This window comes from Copadichromis virginalis, linkage group LG12 (assembly GCF_057382275.1).
Source record: "Copadichromis virginalis isolate Kocher_CV1m ecotype Utaka linkage group LG12, C_Virginalis_male_GT1.1, whole genome shotgun sequence".
In the NCBI taxonomy this organism is placed as follows: Eukaryota; Metazoa; Chordata; class Actinopteri; order Cichliformes; family Cichlidae; genus Copadichromis; species Copadichromis virginalis.
In genome coordinates, this window is record NC_140629.1 from 19,474,888 (window position 1) to 19,495,014 (window position 20,127).

At 43.0% G+C, this 20,127-nt stretch overlaps 1 protein-coding gene across 9 annotated transcripts in view; it reads left to right on the forward strand.

Annotated features, from left to right (window-relative positions):
• The window catches only part of mef2cb (myocyte enhancer factor 2cb), a 68,847-nt gene that overhangs the window by 25,648 nt on the left and 23,072 nt on the right, over positions 1 to 20,127 (forward strand). For all 9 annotated transcript variants that reach the window (XM_085475175.1, XM_085475179.1, XM_085475178.1 and 6 more), the window contains 2 exons: positions 5,426 to 5,669; positions 14,962 to 15,165. In XM_085475175.1, coding sequence (XP_085331301.1) covers positions 5,616 to 5,669; positions 14,962 to 15,165 — 258 coding nt within the window. In that variant the 5' untranslated portion in view covers positions 5,426 to 5,615. The remainder of the gene's footprint in view (positions 1 to 5,425; positions 5,670 to 14,961; positions 15,166 to 20,127) is intronic.

The following is a 20,127-nucleotide window of genomic DNA, read 5'->3' on the forward strand; positions in this document are numbered from 1 at the left end:
TTGTCTATGTCTGCTGATGTCACATCCTTCCCCCTCCCCGCGTATCTGTGTTTACTTCCCGTCTTTCCGTTGTTCGAGACCAGGCAGTGCTACTGTTGTAAAAATCAGTTTGAAGTTTGAAATTCAGGTATTAGGTTTTAAGTTAAAGTGGGGTTGGTAAGGAATTGAGACGTCACCTTGAGGACTTATTAAAATATATTTATAAATATTTATTTACTTTGTTCTATAATGTCTCTCACACTATAAGTTGCTGGGAGAGTGTCTAAAACTTGTGCCAATCAGAGACTAGTGGCTCACTTTGCTCCTCATCAATAGACGGGTGTCTCAGTTCTAAGGCACCTAGAGATTGAAAATAGAATACATGAGAAAGCGTCCCTGTCTCGGTAATGATACAACTAAACCATGATCTAATAGAGAGAGACAGGTGAAGACATATCCTCCAACACACATATACGTGCACACTTACACAGCAGCCTCTCAGTTTCAAGTTTAGCTCGAATGCTCACTGGGAAAAAAAAAAGAAGAAGAAAAAAAGGAATGAACACATTATAAGATGATCCACCGCTATCACTCTAATCCCCAGATGTACATGTTGCTAATCTCTTTAGCTGCTAACATGTTAAATTAGCCCTAATATCTGCTGAGATTCAAAACCATAGAGGCCCACCTACGTGTGGGCTACCGCCCAGGTTTAGGTCACTCGCCTCCCCCTTCACTCAAAAAAAGATACAGACTCTGGAGGGAGGGAGGGGGGGGGGGGGGTGGCAGTGATAGCCATTCGTCACCCTGCCTATCTTGCTCTGACAGATGGGGAGTGTGGCGTGCCACATAGAGGAGTCACTGCCTGTAATGACATTAGAGGCACAATGAGACCTGATACACATTTTTTTTCCATCCTGCCTAGCCATCAACTTGCTCCTTTGCTTGATTCTTCCCCGCCTCTCATTTCTGCTGCTGTTATGCCTTCTTCTCGCCTTACAGAAGATAAAGTGTTGTCTGCTGCTATTTCCAAATCAAAAGTACAAATGCACAAAGTGCACATTTAACATGCAAACATGCACATAGCTGCAGCAAAAACACAAGAAAGAAACCTCCGAAAAATCTACACTGAAAAAATGAAAACAGTTTCTGAGCCAAAAAAAAGAGTTTCCTACATAACAGAAAAACTCGCGTACAAATCGAGCACCGCGAGTGTGTACTGACGTTGAGATTGTTTTGTGTAAAATGGTATTAAAACATTTTTTTTTCTATCCTCGTCTTCCAGGAAATGGGAGTTTATTTAAAAACGAGAGCGTTTATTTAAATGTACCATACACCTCCTAAAAGGTTTACTTACTGCAGTGTAAGATGTTATTTCAAATTCTCACAACCACATTTCCCATGAGGGACGGAGGACACTGGCATTGCACTTGTGCACACAGTTCATTTACAGTTGCCCCAGTTTTGTTTTTACGTTTCTCACAGAAATTCTCTGAATGCAGAAATAATCTCAACAGATGGTTGTGCACAACTTTAGTTCTTGGAAGTGGATCGTGTGTTCATTTCTCCTTATTTATTGCCACGTCCATCCACCTCATTCACAGAAAAAGGGGAAAAAAAAAACACAAACTGAAACTGTCTTTCAAAATGATGAATTAGCCCTGAGCATGAGTTAAAGTAAAGTTCCTGTTTTTTGTTGCCCCCTGATTCAAAGAAGTCATCTTCAGTGTATGTCCTCAATAACAAAGCCACATTAACAAGCACCCTACAGACGTCTATTAGAATGTGAAAAAGTGCCATGTGCTGTATATTAGTTTTTAGTGACTAAACACTTGGGAGAGGCGACCTAGAATCAAGCCTTGTGGTGCACTGAGTGTATATGTTCTCATTGTCCTCTCAGCTACACTTCTGAGACACAGAGAGAAAATGCTCATTAGATCTATGTGCTGAATTGCTCCTCTCTCTCCATCTCTCCCATCCTCCCCCAACCTTCATATCTCCCTCTCTGGCTCTCTCCCTCTCTCTCTCTCTCTCTCCATCCGTCTGCTTAACAGATGGGAGGGTCGTGGGCACAGCTCTTCCCCTCCCCCTGGAGAGACCTGGTGCCTGTTCAAAAGATCCCTCTTTATGCTTCTCTCCATTTCTCTGTTTTTCTCCCAGTGCTCTTCTTCTCTTTTTATTGTCACCTTTAAAGCTCGAAGATACGATAAAACCGGCAGAGGCATAACCGTCGTCCTTCAGCACGCTTGGTGCCGGCGTGCCCTCTGACCTTAGCATTTGCCCACCCCGGCCTCCTTCCAGTTACCACACATTAGTGTGAATACAGGCATACCGCTAGTCAACAAGTCTACAGAGTATAACGGAGCTCTTTTGTTTATTCTTCATCTCCCACAGATTCATTCCCTATTTGCCTGCTTCGGGATTAGTAAATTGGCTTAATGTGCAAGTTTGCTAGGTTGGTTTTTTTTTTCTGCTGTCTTGCACCATGTGTCTTCATTTTTTTGTTTTGTTTCTTTCTCATCCTCTTTGCCCTGTCAAGGTCAGATGTCAGTGTCGCTGCCTTGCAAGACATTCCTGCCAAGGACAACTGTGTTGTCCCACTTGACCACGTTCACTAAGCAGTGCTTATTTCCTGCTTTCCCCTCCACTTCACTGTCTTGGCGTCACGAGGCTAAATTGGATTTAGTGATTCACTGCTAATCTGTTAAGTTAACCGATGATCTCTCCAGCGCTGGGGAAGGGAACGCAATGGGGAAGTGGGCACTTGTTCTTTTTTTTGTTTTGTTTTTTGTTTTTTTTACCCAGGAGCTGCCTGGCACCCATAAGGGACGGGGGTGGGTGTGAGGAAAAGTGAGGGGTGGTGGCAGGAGTGGGGAGGGGAAGTGGGGGGGGCAACTTGAGTTGTTGTTGTTGTTGTGTAGGAGGAGGTAAAGGAAGCAGGAAAAAGATGGGATGGGGAAGGAGGCTGGGTGAAGTTAAGAGGCACCAACATGGGGGTAAGCAGCAGCAGAGCTTCACCTCAGGGAGCGTTGGCTGGTGCTCAGAGCCAAAAGCGGGGATTAAATGTTCAGGACACGAGCTTAATCTTAGTGTTAATGTTACGTAAGGCCTAAGGTGTTGCCCCAGCGGGTGTTGACATTGAGAGGTTCAACTCTGCTCAGCGTGCTGTGGGAGGAACACGGAGGAGGTGCAGGCCAGGAGGCAGGGATCATGAAGGTAACGCCTCCTTGTTTGGAGCGATGCCCGGACTGGGTAGTGTTGAGTACAAAGACTGGGAGGGGATGATGCTGTCAGCCTGTGATTGAGGTACGCTGGCTTGATTGATATCCTTGTCTGGCTGTCTTGTGCCAAGCGCCTTAGTGTTGGCTTGTAATCCTAGTTTGTCTGACAACATCCTTTTTTGTTTTCTTCCACAGGGCAGCTCTTTGTGTGTCTGTCTACGGATGGGTGTGTTTGCACAGAGCAATGCTAAAATGTTTTGGATAGCCTCTTCAGAGCTGCCACAGAGTTATTTTAGATCTTGTTATTATTATGATGGTGCAGTCCGGCTGTTGTCCTAACTGCCAAATGACGCATTTATGTTCGTATCTCAGTTCTTCCATGAGTGGGTGTATTCCAAACCATCATCTCAGGAAGTTTTTTGTCATGCATTTCATTATTGTTGAGACTGTATTGTCTCACTTTTTTCAGTTTTTGTGTGATGGACATTTTTGGCAGGCAATCTTATAAAATCCATAAAAATCAATGCAATGCTGTTTCTTTAATACAATGTAATATACTTACCAAATCCGTGTTTCGCATACATACACTGAGAAGGCCTCAATTATAATGCAGGATTCTAAATTTTGAGTCGTGAATAAAGCACAGAGCCTGCATTTCATGCTGCAAATGGAAAAGATAGCTACAGCCTTGCTTGCGCTACAGGCCTTGGTCTGTCATTAAGAGCCACTGCATCCCTGGATGTCTCTATTATGAGTTTTCATTATCAATGTCCTACTCTCTAGCACAAAAAGGTCAAGTGCATAGCAATGTGCTGCATTCACCTGAGGGGTTCAGATCTTTCTTGTGCATGTTACTCAATAAATACATGGATTCAGGTTAGCAGGAGGTAAAAAAAAAAAAAGGAAAGGAAGTGCATTACAATGTGCAGGTATGTGTGCAGGAGTGCGCAAAGGAGAGAATATGAGAGAGTGAGGAAAAGAGCAAGGGTGTTTGAGAAAAAGGAGAGAGAGAGAGAATGATAGAGAGAGAGACTGAGACTGACATGTCTTTTGGTGAAGCGGTGTCGTCTTCCACATCAATGTCTGATGCTTGTGCTGCCAGGTGCCGGAAATCTGGTTCAGAAAGGAGAGAAGAGAGAAGAAGGGGAAAGTAGAGAAAAAAAGGCAGGGTAGATGGAGGATTTTTTTATTTTTTTTTTCATGTGACGGCGTTGACAGCTCCCCTGCATTGCACTGAGCTTAAATAATGGGATGCTCATTTGCATAACGAGGGACGTTATCACCTCTACTGTCAAAAGAAAACACAACAACAGTTCTTCTGCTCCTCCCTGAGATAGATTGGGTTGGCCTACTTTAGCACTCTGGAGAGATGCACTGGAGCTCTGGCTTAGCCAAGCTCACACAAGAGCACACAGTTATGCGCACGCACACACACAGATGTACATGCACACGTGTACACACACACACAGTCGCTCAGTCATGCAAACTTTTCAGAGCGCAACTCTGCTCTTCCGCCCATTCAGTCCGGCGCTTCAGCTGCTGGCCTGCACCTCTGGAACACAGGTACACTCACATTAAACTGTGCACGCGTTTATTGGCTACTCCGATATCTTCCGGACATGCAAGGGTTTTTTTCTCCAAGAAACCATTGTGTATCAAACTGTTATGTTGCCACATTTTACTTATTTTTACAAAGGCTTTGTTTTACCAGAACATGGCAACACTCTTAGGTCCTCGTTTTTTACATCTGTATACTATCCTAGCATATCGCATCTGCCATTTTGGAGATGAGCTGCAGATAGAGTAGAAAAAAGTCGCGGCTGGCAGCTCCACTGTCAATACAGTGCAGTTTCATGGGAAGAAACAAAATGTATTTCTCAGTGTGGAGGTAATGTTACAGTGTTGGTGATTAGAGCGTTTAAGTTAGCGGCACTTCCAAAACACTGTCAAACTCTCTGTGAACGAGGCGAGATCCTGACAGTGCTGTCTCCTCTCATAGTCGGTGCCTAGGAAGAAAAAAAAATGCAAAAACTGATTTGCATGATATCGACAGTGAAAAACACAGCGGTTCTCACAACATTGTTGACAGATTCTTTGTCTTTCTTCACCCTCCCTTGTGGCTGCCACGATGCCACTTTTATTATTTTTTTTTCCCTCTCAGTATTTTGCCATATTTCATTTCATTTAATGCTTATTCTCCCCGACCCCTCCCTTCTGTCTTGCAGGTACAGATGCTGGAATCTTTGAGTTGATTGAAACAAATAGAAAGCAGGAAAAAAAAAGAAGAAAAGACAAAGCAAAGGAAGAGCTGAAACGTGAAGAGAACCGGAGAGAGAGAGAAGAGAAGAAGAAAGAGAAGAGAGAAGAAAGCTTGAAGTTCTTTAGAAAGAGGAGAGAAAGAAAGAGACGGGGACGATGGGGAGGAAAAAGATTCAGATCACGCGGATTATGGATGAACGCAACAGACAGGTAAGTCCCGGGGGGATGGGAGGATGGATGAGTATGAGGATGGGGGAGAAAAGGGTGGAGGAGGGAGGAAGGAGAAACACCCTACACCCCACATAGCTCTTAACAATGAAGGTTTCTGGGAGTCTGGGCAATATGCGAGCTGGGAGACAGAGCAGTCCTTGCAGGGAAAGTACAGATATTGCTTTTGGTGGAGGAGTTCCATCAGCTTAGAATAGCAATGTTTGTTTCCCTTCAATCTAACAATCCAGTGTGAGGACACGAGGAGTGTACAGTGTTTCCTAAAATGGATTTTGCTTTAAAACTGTTGGGATTTTTAAAGCACATTCTGCATATCGCAGAGAAGTCTGAGGGGTGCAGCCTACGCTCAACTGAAGCACCCTTCACACACCCAAGCCCTCACACCATGCCACCCTGTTTAGCTCCCTGCCAGTGGAATATTACCGGGCAGAGGGTGGTACCACCAGTGAGGCAGGGTGGAGGAAAATATAAACAAACAACCAAACAGAGGGTTCGGGATGGTCTGAAATGACACACTGGGACGCAAACACTGAAATGCTATTTTTCTCGAGCTAAATCAGTAACAGTGGAAGTGCTGTAGCTTTCCTCTGCCTAGAATAATACACATTAATTTAAAACAAAATGTCAACAACCAATGTTAAGAGTCAAAGAATCCTCTTAACGACAGCTGGCATCACTTGAGACTTGGGATAATAAATTGTGGACACTACTGTCTCAGGCAGGAGACAGAGCTCTCTCACTGCCCTTGAGGCCCACAATCGATCACTTCCTGTGGCATAGCTGACCACTGACACTTTGTCAGCTTCCTGGCAGCCCAATTGGATCCATACGTTGCTAATGTGGCCCCCGGATCACAGGTCAAACACACACACACCAGCACACACACAGTTCTGAACACAATCCGTTTCAATGCTGCTTGAGACTTCTACACCGCGTGACATTCTCAATAGTATTTCTGAGCCATTTCACAATGTGCTTTTTTCAAACAGTCATATGTGGCCGGAGCAAAGGCTCGGTGAATTGATTGGAGTGTGCCGGGGGAGTAATTGAAGTAGATGTTGGCCCTTGTCGTGACTAAGCTCAAGTGTGTTTGCAAGAAACAAGAAGATAATAGGAAGTGTGTAAGAAAGTTTGCGTGCTGGACTCGAAGAAGGTCACATCAGAAATGTTGTTTCTCAGAATCACAGATGCAGCATAAAAAGAAAGAGTGTAACCAAGAGTCATGTATAGAGACAGTTTTTGAAAAGTATGGAGGATGTGAGATGGTATATCTTTGTTTGTTATTGAGAGAGCCAGACGGACAGACAGGCAGAGAAACAAAGAAAGAGCAAGGAAGAGGTCACCGAGTTTTAGATGAGGACTAAAACTATCGTGTTTCAGCAGCACCCACACTTCCTCCTTGCTGTTATCTCAGCCCTCCTCTCTTATCCCACCTAAGAATGGGCCCGGGCTCTTCGACTCCTGAGGAAAAGGAGAGAAAGAGGGAGACAGGAAGGACACCTGAGGGAAATCGATGCCTGAGATATCCGGGCTTCACTTACAGGGAGAGGAGAAGGAGGCAGGAGAAGAGACTGAGGAGAGAGAAAGGGTTCATTGGGAAAAGAAAATCAATATATCGCAGGATTTTGTTGTTTTGATCCTTAAAACCATAGAGTGCTCGTTGATATTATGTACTCATTGTTGCTTTTAAGCGATTTCGATTCCTCCTGATATTATATCATCGAGTCATGTGGAAAGCACCACATGTTCTGTGGAGCATAATGTCATAAAACCTACAGCCTAAAATAAAAATGACATCACCGTGTTTTGAAGAGGCGGATATCACAAGACAGGGACGGAGACAGACACAGAAACTTAAATTTTCTTTTTTAAAGAAAAAAAACCAGAAGCTCAAGCTTTACATATTTTCACTTCCTTTTTGAGGAAATGTCCCAGAGCCTGAGCCAAATAAACACCAGAGGACTTTTTGCAGTGTTGCTTTTGACCTCACATTCTTCACATACTTTCAGTGTTTTACGTGTTTCTGAAAGCCCTTCTACAGCCTTAGCAGGTTACGATCTTGTTTGAATATTGTTATAAAATAAAATATATTGTTATTTTCCATAATATTCATTTCCAAAAGTTTTGGGAGTTGCATAAAAAACAAAACAGGATATGGCGCAATTCCTGCATTGTCCTTCAATACAATATATAGAGCGACTGTAACATTTCCTTGGTTATGACACTCTTTCTAACGCAGCCCTCTTTGGAGTGGCACCACTCTGTGTAGCTGTCAACGCTACCTTTCCACCTACAGGGCTTTAGTGCCTCCTCACCCCTGCTCTCCATGCAGCTGCACCATCATATTGGGCACAGGGCCTGGCTCTCTCTGGGCGGCCACTTTGGGCTGCCACCTCCAGGCCCCGAAACACTTCCCAAGAGCAGTGGCAGAGGGGCCAGGCCTCCCTGGCGTTGACTGGCTGCCTGGAGTGCTGGACAGTGGGCAGCAGTGTGTGAGCCCTGGCTCCAAGCCGCCCGACCACTCAGACCCTCTCCTAGCCTCGGGCACATGAAAGAGCCCCCTGTGTCATAAACTCATGGGCTGTTCACAAAGAGCAGACTCTTGAGCCAGCTTGCAAACGCGCACAGATGGACAGGCGCACACAAGTTAAACGTACAGGTGTGCGCACGCGTCGACACCATGGGCGTAGACCGATCGTAGCACACACCTTAGACGGTTCATTTGGAGCCTTTGTTAACGCAGCAGTGACAAACGCATATGTGTATGCACATGTACACATCTAAAAACACATCTATCTCTCTGGAGCCCGTGTTGTGCATCGACTAATTTGTTGCAATTGGCTCTAATTAGTGTTACCTCTCCAGCCAGTCTGCTCAGTGGGCTTAATTTAGGATGACTTGTTTGTGTGAATCATTGTGTTTGTGTGTGTGCGTCTTTGTGTCGGACATATGGGTTTCATGGGGGAAGGGACCCGAGGCCAAAGGTTAAACATGTATCAGGTCATCAGTGACAGGAAGTAAAACACGAGGATCTCCCAACTCCCCCAAACAACAGCCATACCAGCACACACTCGGCCAAAAGAAGCTTTAAAAGTGCGGTGACTTTGTTTTTTGGTGTGTTTTTAAAAAAAATTTCTCTCTGGTGAAGAGAGCCACGTTAACTGCACCGCTGTCGCTGTAGTAAGAGGGTCTTTTTGTTTCTACGACAAAGCGTTCTTCCCTCCAATCAACAGTACCAGGGTGAGAAAATGTGCGAGTGACATTAACAGCAGGAAAATAATGAGGCCCACAGGGTAGCTCCTCACCCCTGCACCCCTCCTCTAATTCCCTGTTTCCCACCTTCTACCATCTCGTTCATTTACCACACCGAGTGGCACTCCTTTCTATCGTGTGTTCAGCTAACCTGTGGGCTCGCTAAGCTCTCACCTTCACTTTGTTTCCCCCATTTTTTCCGCTCATTTTTTTTTTGTCTCATCCGCCAGTTCGTCACTTCACTCTAACCACTCTCCCCACTACAAAGCATCAATGTTATAGCTTTCGATAGTTCCTTTCCTTTGTGTGCTCTGGAATTCATCCCTTTTTGAGCTATTAAAAGAAATCTGTGTATTAATGAAAGCATATTTTGCTGGATAAGTAAAAAAAATTAAAAATAGAGGGCATACCATAAAAAGTTTGTTGCTAATGACACCAGCCTTTTTATTTGGCCTTGGTTTTATTCATTTTTTTTTCATCTATAACTTTCAGATGAGCTCGTAATCTGCAGATCATTTGCACTCTCACCAAAATGTTCTCATGTATTAATAAAAATAAAAAATAAAAAATGGGGTAATGTGGTTTTCTTCCGAACTGATTACCGGAACAATCAGACACACATGTAGATAAAGTGAAATGAGTTTAAACCAATTAGTTCCCTGTTTTTACTTATTTTCCTATTGCGAAAATCTGCTAAAAGTAAAAATAGCATCCCTTGCATAAAGTATACAGCCTCGGCCTCAGTGCCACACTGACAGTTTATACCCTTCAAATGGATGACAGCAAAGTTATTTTTGTCTTTCTGACCACTAACTTGGGCCTTGCAAATGTGACATCCCCTTTTTTTAGTCAGCGGGTATATCCTTTTCCAGTTGCGGTTTTTCAGCATAAACAAGAACATGCTGAGATGTAATTACTTGCTCGGCTAAGAAAAACAATCTAAACTGGCGTGGACTTGAAGACATCTATGGTTGTACCTGCCATTATTAAGCTATCACCATTAATTTTTACACGCAATTTTTTAACTAACGTGGGATTAAGATACAAAACGTTTGGACCACACTCTCTCCCGCTCTTCGGTGTACAGTGCACCCTGTGATAGGATGACGAGTGGGGTTTTTGAGGAGAGAGAAGAGCACGGCATATATTAGAGGTGGGACAAAGCCTCTTTTGTCGTAATGCCTGTCTTAACAGCGTCTTGGCTGTGAGGCAAAGTTCAAGCCAAGGTCTTCGGCTCCTCTTATTCCTTTTGCGTAAGCTCGTGTCTTCCTGCTCGGCCCCTGACAATGGGATAAGTGTTTGTTTCAAGTCAAATCTCGCTGCTCCATAGGTGACTGACATCTATGTGTGTGTGTGTGCATGTGTGTGTCTTCACATGGCCATGTTTGGTTTGCTAACCAGCAGTTTTTTGGTGCCTGTCTCCCCACTCCTCCTCTTCCTTCGCCTCCTCCTCCCCCAGGGAAGCAGGCAGGAGGTGGGAAGCAGAAGCGAAGCCATTGTGAAGGGGAAGCCACTGGCCTCTTCCTGTTATGAGAGGAAATGCATACAAATGTGCTTCCTGTGCGTCCGCCCCCTCTTTTCTCCTCCGTCTTTCCCCTCGTCTTTCTCTCACCCATGTGGCAGAGATTCAGCCTCTCTCCCCTCCTTTCTCTGTGTCCCTCTGCTTTTCCTGGGTGTTTCTCTCCATGTGAGCCAGATCAAATGCAGCAAGCGGAGAAGAAATTATTAAATTTTTATACATTTGTTTGAATTACTTTTTTTTTTGTTTTTTTTTTTCACCAGTCATTTTCTGGTGATAGCACACCAACTCACAAGCTGACAGAAAAAAAAAGAAAGAAAAACAAAAACAAATTAACTCAAATTTGTTCAATAAAAATTTACAAAAGACAGGGCAGCTAATGGTAACGCAGCTGAGTGGTTGCTGGGTTGTCTGTTTGTGTGTGTGCATTAGTCTAAAGCTCTCCTGGGATGGGTTTGTGGAGGAGGATAGGGGTGAGTGAATAAGATGTGTGTTGCAGCGAGTGTACAGTTTACGAATAGTTTAGTTCATGTAAATAAATGCCCAGAGTAGTACTTAATAATTGTTTGTAGATGCTGTGGAAGTGTGGGGATGATTTAGTGTCCTTCACAGGGTCTTTTGAAGGTAGTCGTTGCCGAGATCTCTTCTATAACTGAGTAATCTCTTAGGAGCTTAAGCTTGTTGAAGTAACATTTGGACTTTCTGATACTTGCGAGGTTCCCCTGCACATGCATTCATTCAACCTTTGCAAGGTTCAGGCCAAACTTCCTAATTCTGTCTTTTTCTTTTTTTTTAATTGAAGAACGAAAATCAGAAAGCATCACATTGAGACATCACTGAGATTTGAGTTCTGATAAACTCGTTTTGTGCATATTTTATGGGAAGAATTTATGTGTCAGGGTTAGAATTTGAATATGGTTAGACTAGCATGCCAAGACATCTGTAAAGTAATGTGTCCCATTCCAATTGGTTTAGGTCTTTACCTTCAACGATGACCAAAAATAGTCAACGCATTTTTCCTGCGTACTTGTATGTGTGCTTTTATGTGTGTGAAGATAGGTTTCACACTCTCGTTACCAATATACTGTGAAAAGACACAGTTGGGTTCACACTCACACACTCGCACTGTTCCATGCACGGCACTGTAATGTCATTCTCTCTGTTATTAACATAGTGATGTGACTAACAGCACCCACTGACCAAGGAAACAAAGATTAAACCCACACTGACATATGGGTGGTTTACAAAATGTTTTGTGTTTTAACAGCAAAGACAGAGGACTCATTGAGTAAAAGAAATGTATCAGATTTCAGATCCATCCATTTGCATGTATAGCAAATGTAAATGTTTATGATTTTTTTTTAAAGTGATGATTTGTTCAGTCCATACAAACTTAGAAATAGTAACACAAGGTAAGGTACATTAGTGTTTGGGTTACAAATTAAGCTTATTGTCCTGATCTTTGGTTACTAATATAGCATGTAAGTGTTTAAATATTGCAAAACTTCATCTTTTATCAAGTTTCTTCAAAAGACTGTAAACCAATGACACCTCACATGGATTTAGTTTTAAGTACTTGGAAAACAGGTTCATAGTACCTGTTAACCGCTTCTGTTTGGGCCTAGTGAGATGTTTTAAGCCTGCACAGGAAAGACTGGAGGTGACATAAGCAAATTGGACGTTGATAGGCTAAAAGTATTGCAAGATGACATCATATCATGCCAGGAAGTCACAACAGAGTTATCTTGAAAAGTCAACTATTGAGCTTCAAAACCTGCATTGATACGGTGCAAATCAGCATATCCTCCATGCCTTGTAAGACCTTTGCGGACTTTAAGCATTCACTCTGTTTACTTGCGTGCATTTGTCTTATATTCGTGGATGTATGCACACAGCGTAGTAGTATGTGTTTTAGAGGTAGCATGTTGTACGTGTCAGGTTGAGATAAGGCGCGGGGGGGTGTGATGTGATATTTATGTAGGTGTTATAGTTTGGTCAGTTAAAACTTTTCATAATCGCACCCATTCTCTTCCCTGTGGTGCTGTTGAAGCCAGACTATGTGTAAATTATAATATGTGCGAAATGCTTCTGCACGCAGTTCCTCATTTAAAGCATGAGGCTAAAGACAACTTTGATTGAATTCCGCTCTTTGTTTTCTGCATTTTGAGCTGAGAAGCCGAGAATGCGTGTCTCTGAAAAGTACATTGAAGCATTTGTATGAGTGCGGTGAAGCTCGCGGCAGTCCTCACCTTTGAGACCGGCTGATCTGGACCTCTGAGACCCACACCCCTTCCAACTGTGCGTCCCATCTGCACTTTTTTTTTTTTTTTTTGAAACATTAATGGCCCCAGCAGAGTGAGTGACTGAGTGAGTGGCTGATAACAGAGCTTGGCCGCCAGCTAGCTGTGTCCTGCGTCTGCCCCCGGTGCCCCATGCATCAAAACACCAAGGGAAGACAACACTCTGCTTGTCCTGTCCCTGAAAAGCACGCCTTGACCTTATGTTCTGCAGTCCTGTCATCTTATTTACCTGCACAACTTGTACTTCAGCCTCACTCTTGTAGGGCTTGCAGACCTTCTTTTGGGGTGCTCACTTTTCAGTTGTGAATAAAGAGCGCAGAGTGATTTGAATATGACAATTAATCCTATTGTCACAAGATGCCATTTGATCTTAGACTATAAAAGTGAGGCTTGTTTTTTTTGTTTTTTTTGTCACTTTTCAGCATGCCTGTATAAATGTCAGCATGGTATTTAGAGCCCAGGGGAGCGTTTTTCTACACATTTCGTCAGTGAGTCACACGTGTGTGTACCGAGGTATAGAACCTGACACAGTGCTTTGTAAGGAGGTAGCACGCCGCATGTCCGTGTCTTTGGTTTCAGCCTCTGTTGTCTGACGAGATAGTTTGGCATGAGGCGGTGACATCAGTGGAAAACTTTAAGATGGGGTGGGGTGGGGTAATGGGGTGGCAGCGACAGGGTCCAGGATAAGACGGTCCAGTCCTGGTAGAAAGGCAGAGCAAGAGAAAGTCAGGGTGGAGGTTAGGGATGGTTTGATGTTCCGTTCCCCTGGTGCATCCTGGGAGATATTGTTTCAAGAAATTCAAAACTATCTATCAATATCTATTCAAGCCTATCTCCTCTTTCAGTTGTAAAAAGAAAATGTGAAGGGCAAGGCATGATAGGTAAATGCCAAAAAAATATATTCAGGCAAGGCTTTCTTTATAAGGGCCTTATAACTGTATTCGGAGATTGTATTTGTTCTGCATTCATCTGGTATCTTTGGCCCACTTAAGTGCTAGAGTAGAATGGGCAAAAATGCAGTTAATCAACAAACTGAGATTGTTAGTTACCAGCTGGGCATAGTTCTGGCAGAATTTCCTCTTTATTAAAAAAAAACAAAAAAAACTTTGTCAATACAAGTCTCCAATGTAAATAATACACACAGTCACAGAGGAACACAAGAGACAGTTCTATTAAAAAAAAGGGGAGGAAAGAAACATGATGCTGTGTTAAGAGAGGCAAGCTGGCAGTGGAGCATTTTCTCTTTTTTTCCCATTCAACTAAAGAGTGCGCACACATGGCTTGGAAAAGAAACCAGGTGCAGCTCACTGGCATTAACTCACTTTCACTGTTCTAGTTTTGATTCAAACAATAGAGGAATAAGGCTGTTCTATTTTGACAGTGTTGGTCCTTGTGTGCCTGTATTACTAAAGGTACTTGTCTTGGGCTTCACACACATACACACACAGATATATATATATATATATATATATGAAGGAACAGTAAGAGAGAGGGGAAAGAGACACTTTTTGTGGTTCAAGTTAAGCGCGTTATCACGATCTGTGCGCTGACTAAGTGCTTTAAGTATGGTCGAGGAAGCTATCTGTTATTTATATCACTGCTTGTTATTTGCTATGAGACTCGGTTAATTGGGCAAGACAATAACCGAGCTAGTGTTAATGTCGCTACATGGAAAACGGTTAATCTCAGCTCATTTTTAGATGAAAATAGTGTGTGTTTCTTTTGTGCAGAAGCACACATTCGGACCATCTGAAAAAAAGACAATTTAACTTGACATATGTTCCAGGATGAGACTCTGTGTGCTTTGATGTACAAGCAATAACTGACCTTCTTTACCGTTATCTGACTGAGACAGAGTATTTTCAGTTCCTTAAATGCAAGCCCAGCTTCTTTTTTTCCTTTTTCCTGGTATAGTGGATAGACTGTTACAGTCAGTGGGTGTTAAACCATTAGCAGACTTCACTTTCCTTTAATGCCATTTCCCTGAAAACTCAAAATTTTTAAAGAGGAAAGTTGCGGTGTCAAATTCCTATTTATTCTCTCATTGCAAGCGAAGCGGTTGAGGGTGGGGGATTTTTTTTTTTTTGTCATAATCAAATTCTTATAACAAGTCAGATAAAACAGCCTAGTTTGATTGTAAGTGTGCCACAAAAGTAAACTAAACACAAATCCCTCTTCTCCCTTCTTCTCTTCTTTCACTCAGGTGACATTTACAAAGAGAAAGTTTGGCCTGATGAAGAAGGCGTATGAGCTGAGCGTGCTGTGTGACTGTGAGATTGCCCTGATCATCTTCAACAGCACCAACAAGCTGTTCCAGTATGCCAGCACAGACATGGACAAGGTCCTGCTTAAATACACTGAGTACAATGAGCCCCATGAGAGCAGGACCAACTCTGATATTGTGGAGGTAAGCTATGAGAAAACACAGACGGCACACACACGCGTGCACGCGCACAGACACACAGGAGCGCACGCTCGGGCGCAGACATGGACGCTCATGCAAACGCACAAGCAGACAGATGGTTACAGCATTTGTGACTCATTCAGCAACCCTTACTTCTCTCTTTTAGTCTTCACACCTAACATAGTGTACAAAATAATTGCTCCCATAGTTTGTCACTTTTCCCCAAGGGTTCAGTACCACTATCAATCACTGTTAGAAAAACTTATTTTAAGACTCACAATAAGTCATTAATTTCAAGACAGTGTGTTTATTCAAATTGTTTTCTTGTGTCGCCTGCACTTTGCAGCATAAAAGAAGTAGCCTATCATTGATCTGGGCCTTTTAGACTGTCACCTGTGGTGTGTAATCACCACGCTGTGCCCTTGGTGTCTTGTCACCATTGATGTGCCTGTGAGAGGAGGATGTTGATCGGACTTGCTTTGGACACATGTCGCTAGAGTGGCTCAAGGCGATGTTAAACAGCGCTGTCAGCCACGCCACTAGGCAGGTAGATAAAACAGGAAATGACGCTAGCACCCTCCTGAATCCTTAAGCTTTCAACGTGAACCTGTTATGCAACATTCACTCTGGAGCTCTGACCTCGTGGGCCACACACAAACATGAATGCAGTCATGTGAAGTTTATCCCTTTCCCCTGCTCTCTCTCTTAATTACGCTCACACTGTGCTTTGCAAATGTAAGTGTGCCTGCCCCACAAAGCAATCCTGAATGGATATTACATATATGTATATATATGAACATTAGAATCCCTGCTCTTTGTCTTTATTGTTACACAGAATCCTTAAATATATAAATCCAGATTTAATTAGACTCATTTTACTACAACATTTGCTAATTCCATACATTTGCCTGCTAACCAGAATTAAAATCCTCTTTATGTTTGATGTTTCCAATTCTACCCACCGACCAACACAATACCACAAGTAGAATAATATGTATCCCATTTTAATTTTAGAGCAATCTATTGTGACAGTAAATACTACATAAATACTGTTTAGGACTTTAAGGTTAAGAAACGAGTCTGTGTCCATATATAATCCCCTATTTTTAAATCAATTGTTATTGTAGAATACAACTGATTCACAACATATTTTGCTTGCAAATGATCAGTCACCTGGTTATGTTCATGGAAGATACACAAAATAAATAAATAAAAACATTAACATTATGAAGCGGTTGGCCACTCTAACACAGGATAGAACAGTATGAGACTTTTTCCATATGGCTGTTACTGGGCTTCATGCCCATCTAACATCAACTGGTGTTCACATGTACATGTACATATTGCCCACGTTTTCTACATGTCATGTTTGGAGTTAGCCAAAATAAATTATGTGGTAAGAAATGCTGTACTACTGTTGTACATTAAGTGCATTAGGCATTAGCTAATGATGATCTTTGTCAAACACTGTGTAGATTTATGTGTAACCACAGCTTATTTTTTAATGTTACTAGAAATACTTATCAATTGCCGGAGTTTCATACTCCTTAATTGTATGCCTTTAGTAATTTTTGCATACTTTTATCACCAGTTTGCCTCTCAGCACAGGTGTCCTTTGCTCACCAAGTCTTTCACTCACTCTGTAGTCAGTTTATTATCCTTCCCCAGCTGAACCCATGAAGAGAGTGATGTATAACTAGTGCTTGTGACAAGAGCTCCCTGCTTTGAAGCTCTTTCTCTAACTGTCTCCATTAGAGAGCAGAGGATAGCTAACGTGTAAACAGCCATGTCAGGGGGAGATGGTAAAGAGCCTGGTGGGGGGAGAGTGCTATAAAGCACTACATATAATGTGATCCCTGGAGAACGGAAGCTCTGCCATCTCTGAGAGACTCACAGCGGGAGAAATCGACCTGAAGAGGCCTTTAGCCTGAGCTGCGGTGTGCTAAAGGGATTGGCCACAGGGTTGACACTAGCACGTTTAGCGTGGGTGGGAGGGGGGGGGGTGATGGGGGGGTACAGAGAGGGAGGGGGAACAAAGGGGAACAGCATGGTCAGATCTTTTCCTACAAGCCATGTGTGCCGACGTCAAAGCTGCAGTAACATGGGTGGCGTGTTGAGTTTTAAGTAAGGAGCAGAGCAGACTTCCTCTTGAGATGGCAGGATGATGAAAAGGAAAAGAGGAGGTTCTTAACAAGATGAGGCGCTGATTTTAAAGTGTAACAAAACAAAGCAAAAAAATAAAATAAAAATCTTAAATATGAAGTCGTATATATGTCAGATTTAATTTCAAATTTGTAGAAAGCTCTTGTCTCTGCCACTATGCTCAAATGCATGCATCTCTCTTCCTCTGTTGCTGCTGTGCCTGAAGGTGTAGTGGGAGGAGAGGCAGAGGTAGGGGAGCGGAGCTCAGAGTGTGGGCGGCTGGCATAGAGGCCCGCTACATTAGCAATAAAGCTCTATGTAATTAGCATGTCTTTGGTTGATAATTAGCGTTGTTGAGAGAGTGGCACTGAGTACGCTGCACAGCCTCTCTAGCAACAGCATGTTTACAAGAGGCTGGAGGGCTTTTCTCTCTACCTCTCTCACTCTAGTCTGCCTTTCTCTTCTGTATCTATTTTCTCATTGGAGTCGCTAAGCTATTCTTTTTTTTTTTCATTATTATTATTATTATATAGAATTTATGTTTGGGTCAGTGGGTTTATTTATTTGAAAGACAGAAATAGGAAATAGAAAAAAGAAAGAGAGGAGTAGTAAAGAAGGTCTGATGACTCACCGCAAAACCGTTTCATCTAGGAACAACACTTGTTCAAATATATGAGAAAGCAAAAGAACAATAAACCAAAGCTAACCCTCCTGTGAGAGAAGTGGTGAAACAAAAGAGACATCACTAATGGAAATTATGTTCACAGTGCACAGTGTCTTTTATTCTGTCTTTCTCCCATCACCCCCAATCTGCTCCTCCCTCCCTGGCTCTGACAGAGGTTTCTTCCTGTTAAAAGGGAGTTTTTCCTTCCCACTGTCACCAAGTGCTTGCTCAAAGGGTTTCTTAGACTGTTTGGGCCTTGCTTTCTATTATTGTAGTCTTTATCTTATAATATAAAGGCGACTTGAGGCGACTGGCGCTATATAAATAAAATTGAATGAACTGAAAGACATATACTAATCAATAGAGTAGCAATTAGAAACAAAGTGAGGATTTTTTTTTAAGTTAGTCTTATACACTCTTCAATTTAATCCTATTTCATGTAGGACCTGTTAGCCCACTCAGACTCCAGTGACTGGATTAAATAAAAACATAATATGTAGCTCTTCCATAAAAATACGGAGAAGTCCACTTAATTAATGCTAAGTGTTCAAAAACACATCCAAGCTGATCTCTCTCTAGTAGCTCGATGAAAGCAAACACAGAGGCAGACCCTCCATCATTTGATGTCCGTGCAGGTTCCAAGTGTGCCGTCCTGGCAGGTCTACAGCACACTCTGAGTCTGGCTCCGGATAAAACAGTCAAACATGCAGATAGATTTCCTATACTCTCTGTCTGCCAGGCCAGTTTCCTGTACATGTGAACAGCATTAGAGGAGAAATGGTAAGCTGTGTTGGGAAATGACAATAGAATAGATTCATCACTCGCTTTTTCGCTGGTTTTATTCATGCTTAAGAACAATCACTTTGAGCCGTTACTGGTGATTTATATTCCGGTATGGGGGTTGTTAATTGCAATAGCACATGAAAGAGTCCTTTCTTCCCCTCCTGATGATTGCAAACCTAAGAAGCATTGGCTGGGTCTTGCTGTGATCGAACAGCCCCAAATCCAACAACGCACTTCGGCTTTGCCAAATCCCTCTTCTACAATGTGCTTGTTTTCCCCCGCTGTTGAAACAAAGAACACAGGTTTTTGAAACAACTGAAGGGTTAGTGAGTGTGTGGTGATCTGAAGATATATCACCTCAACACCTAAAAAAAGAACCCAAAAAAACCTGCAAATGAAAAAGTGTTTGTGTGCCTCTATGCACACTTATAGCATATATGTGCTTAAACACACAAAAACACAGTAATGTGTTTGCTGTGTAGGTGTGCTCTCACAGTGGCCTCACTGCATGGGTGTATGTGTGTGTACATACACAGTGACAATTGGCTCAAACCCTGCAGCACTAATGGCATTGTGATGACCTCAGCCAGGGTCACACGCTCCGATGCCATTGGCTCAAGTATCACATGGAATAGCACATGGCTCTTGGTACTGAAGTGACCTGCATGCTTGCCTACCTGCCAGAGGATGGCCACTGGCCAATCCCATTTCCAGCAGATTAACCTAATCTGAAAGTTCAGCTCACCCTGTAATCTTAAACAGCAGCAGCAGGGATCTGACTCCCTGCCTATCCTCAACTCTTTTTTTTTTTTCACTTTCCCTCCCTCTGTCCTTACCCAGAAAAAAAGCTATTGAATGAGAGGGGGACGGGAGGGACAGAGGGATGGATGAGTGTGAGAAGAGAAGGAGGGAGGGAAAGAGGGATGGCAGGAGGAAGGCTGGTAATTATTTCCAAAGGTCATTCTGTTAATGACTACCTGCTTGGCTAATGAGATTCAGCAAAGCTCCCTCACCATGTTTCACCCTGCGTATGTTTCACCCGTGTGCCGAGATGTGCGAGAAGCACAGGTGTGATTTCAGCCCAGTGACAGTACACTTGAGGGAGGGAGAGTGTGAGAGAGGGGGTGGTGTGTGCTGCTGGAGGGGTGTAAATGAAGAAACATAAAGAGAAAGTACATCAAGCAGGTATATGCATTCCAGCTCAACGCTCAGCCATTTGGAAAGAACATCACATTACCATACATTCTAAGCACTGCTTAGCCGATTCGCCATCTCCTCAAAAAATGACTTACTTTCTCAAGTTCTCCAAGCCAACCAGACCTGAGCTCCCTCTCTGAAGTGCTAGTATGCTCGTGTTCTGCCTCGCTCTTATGAAA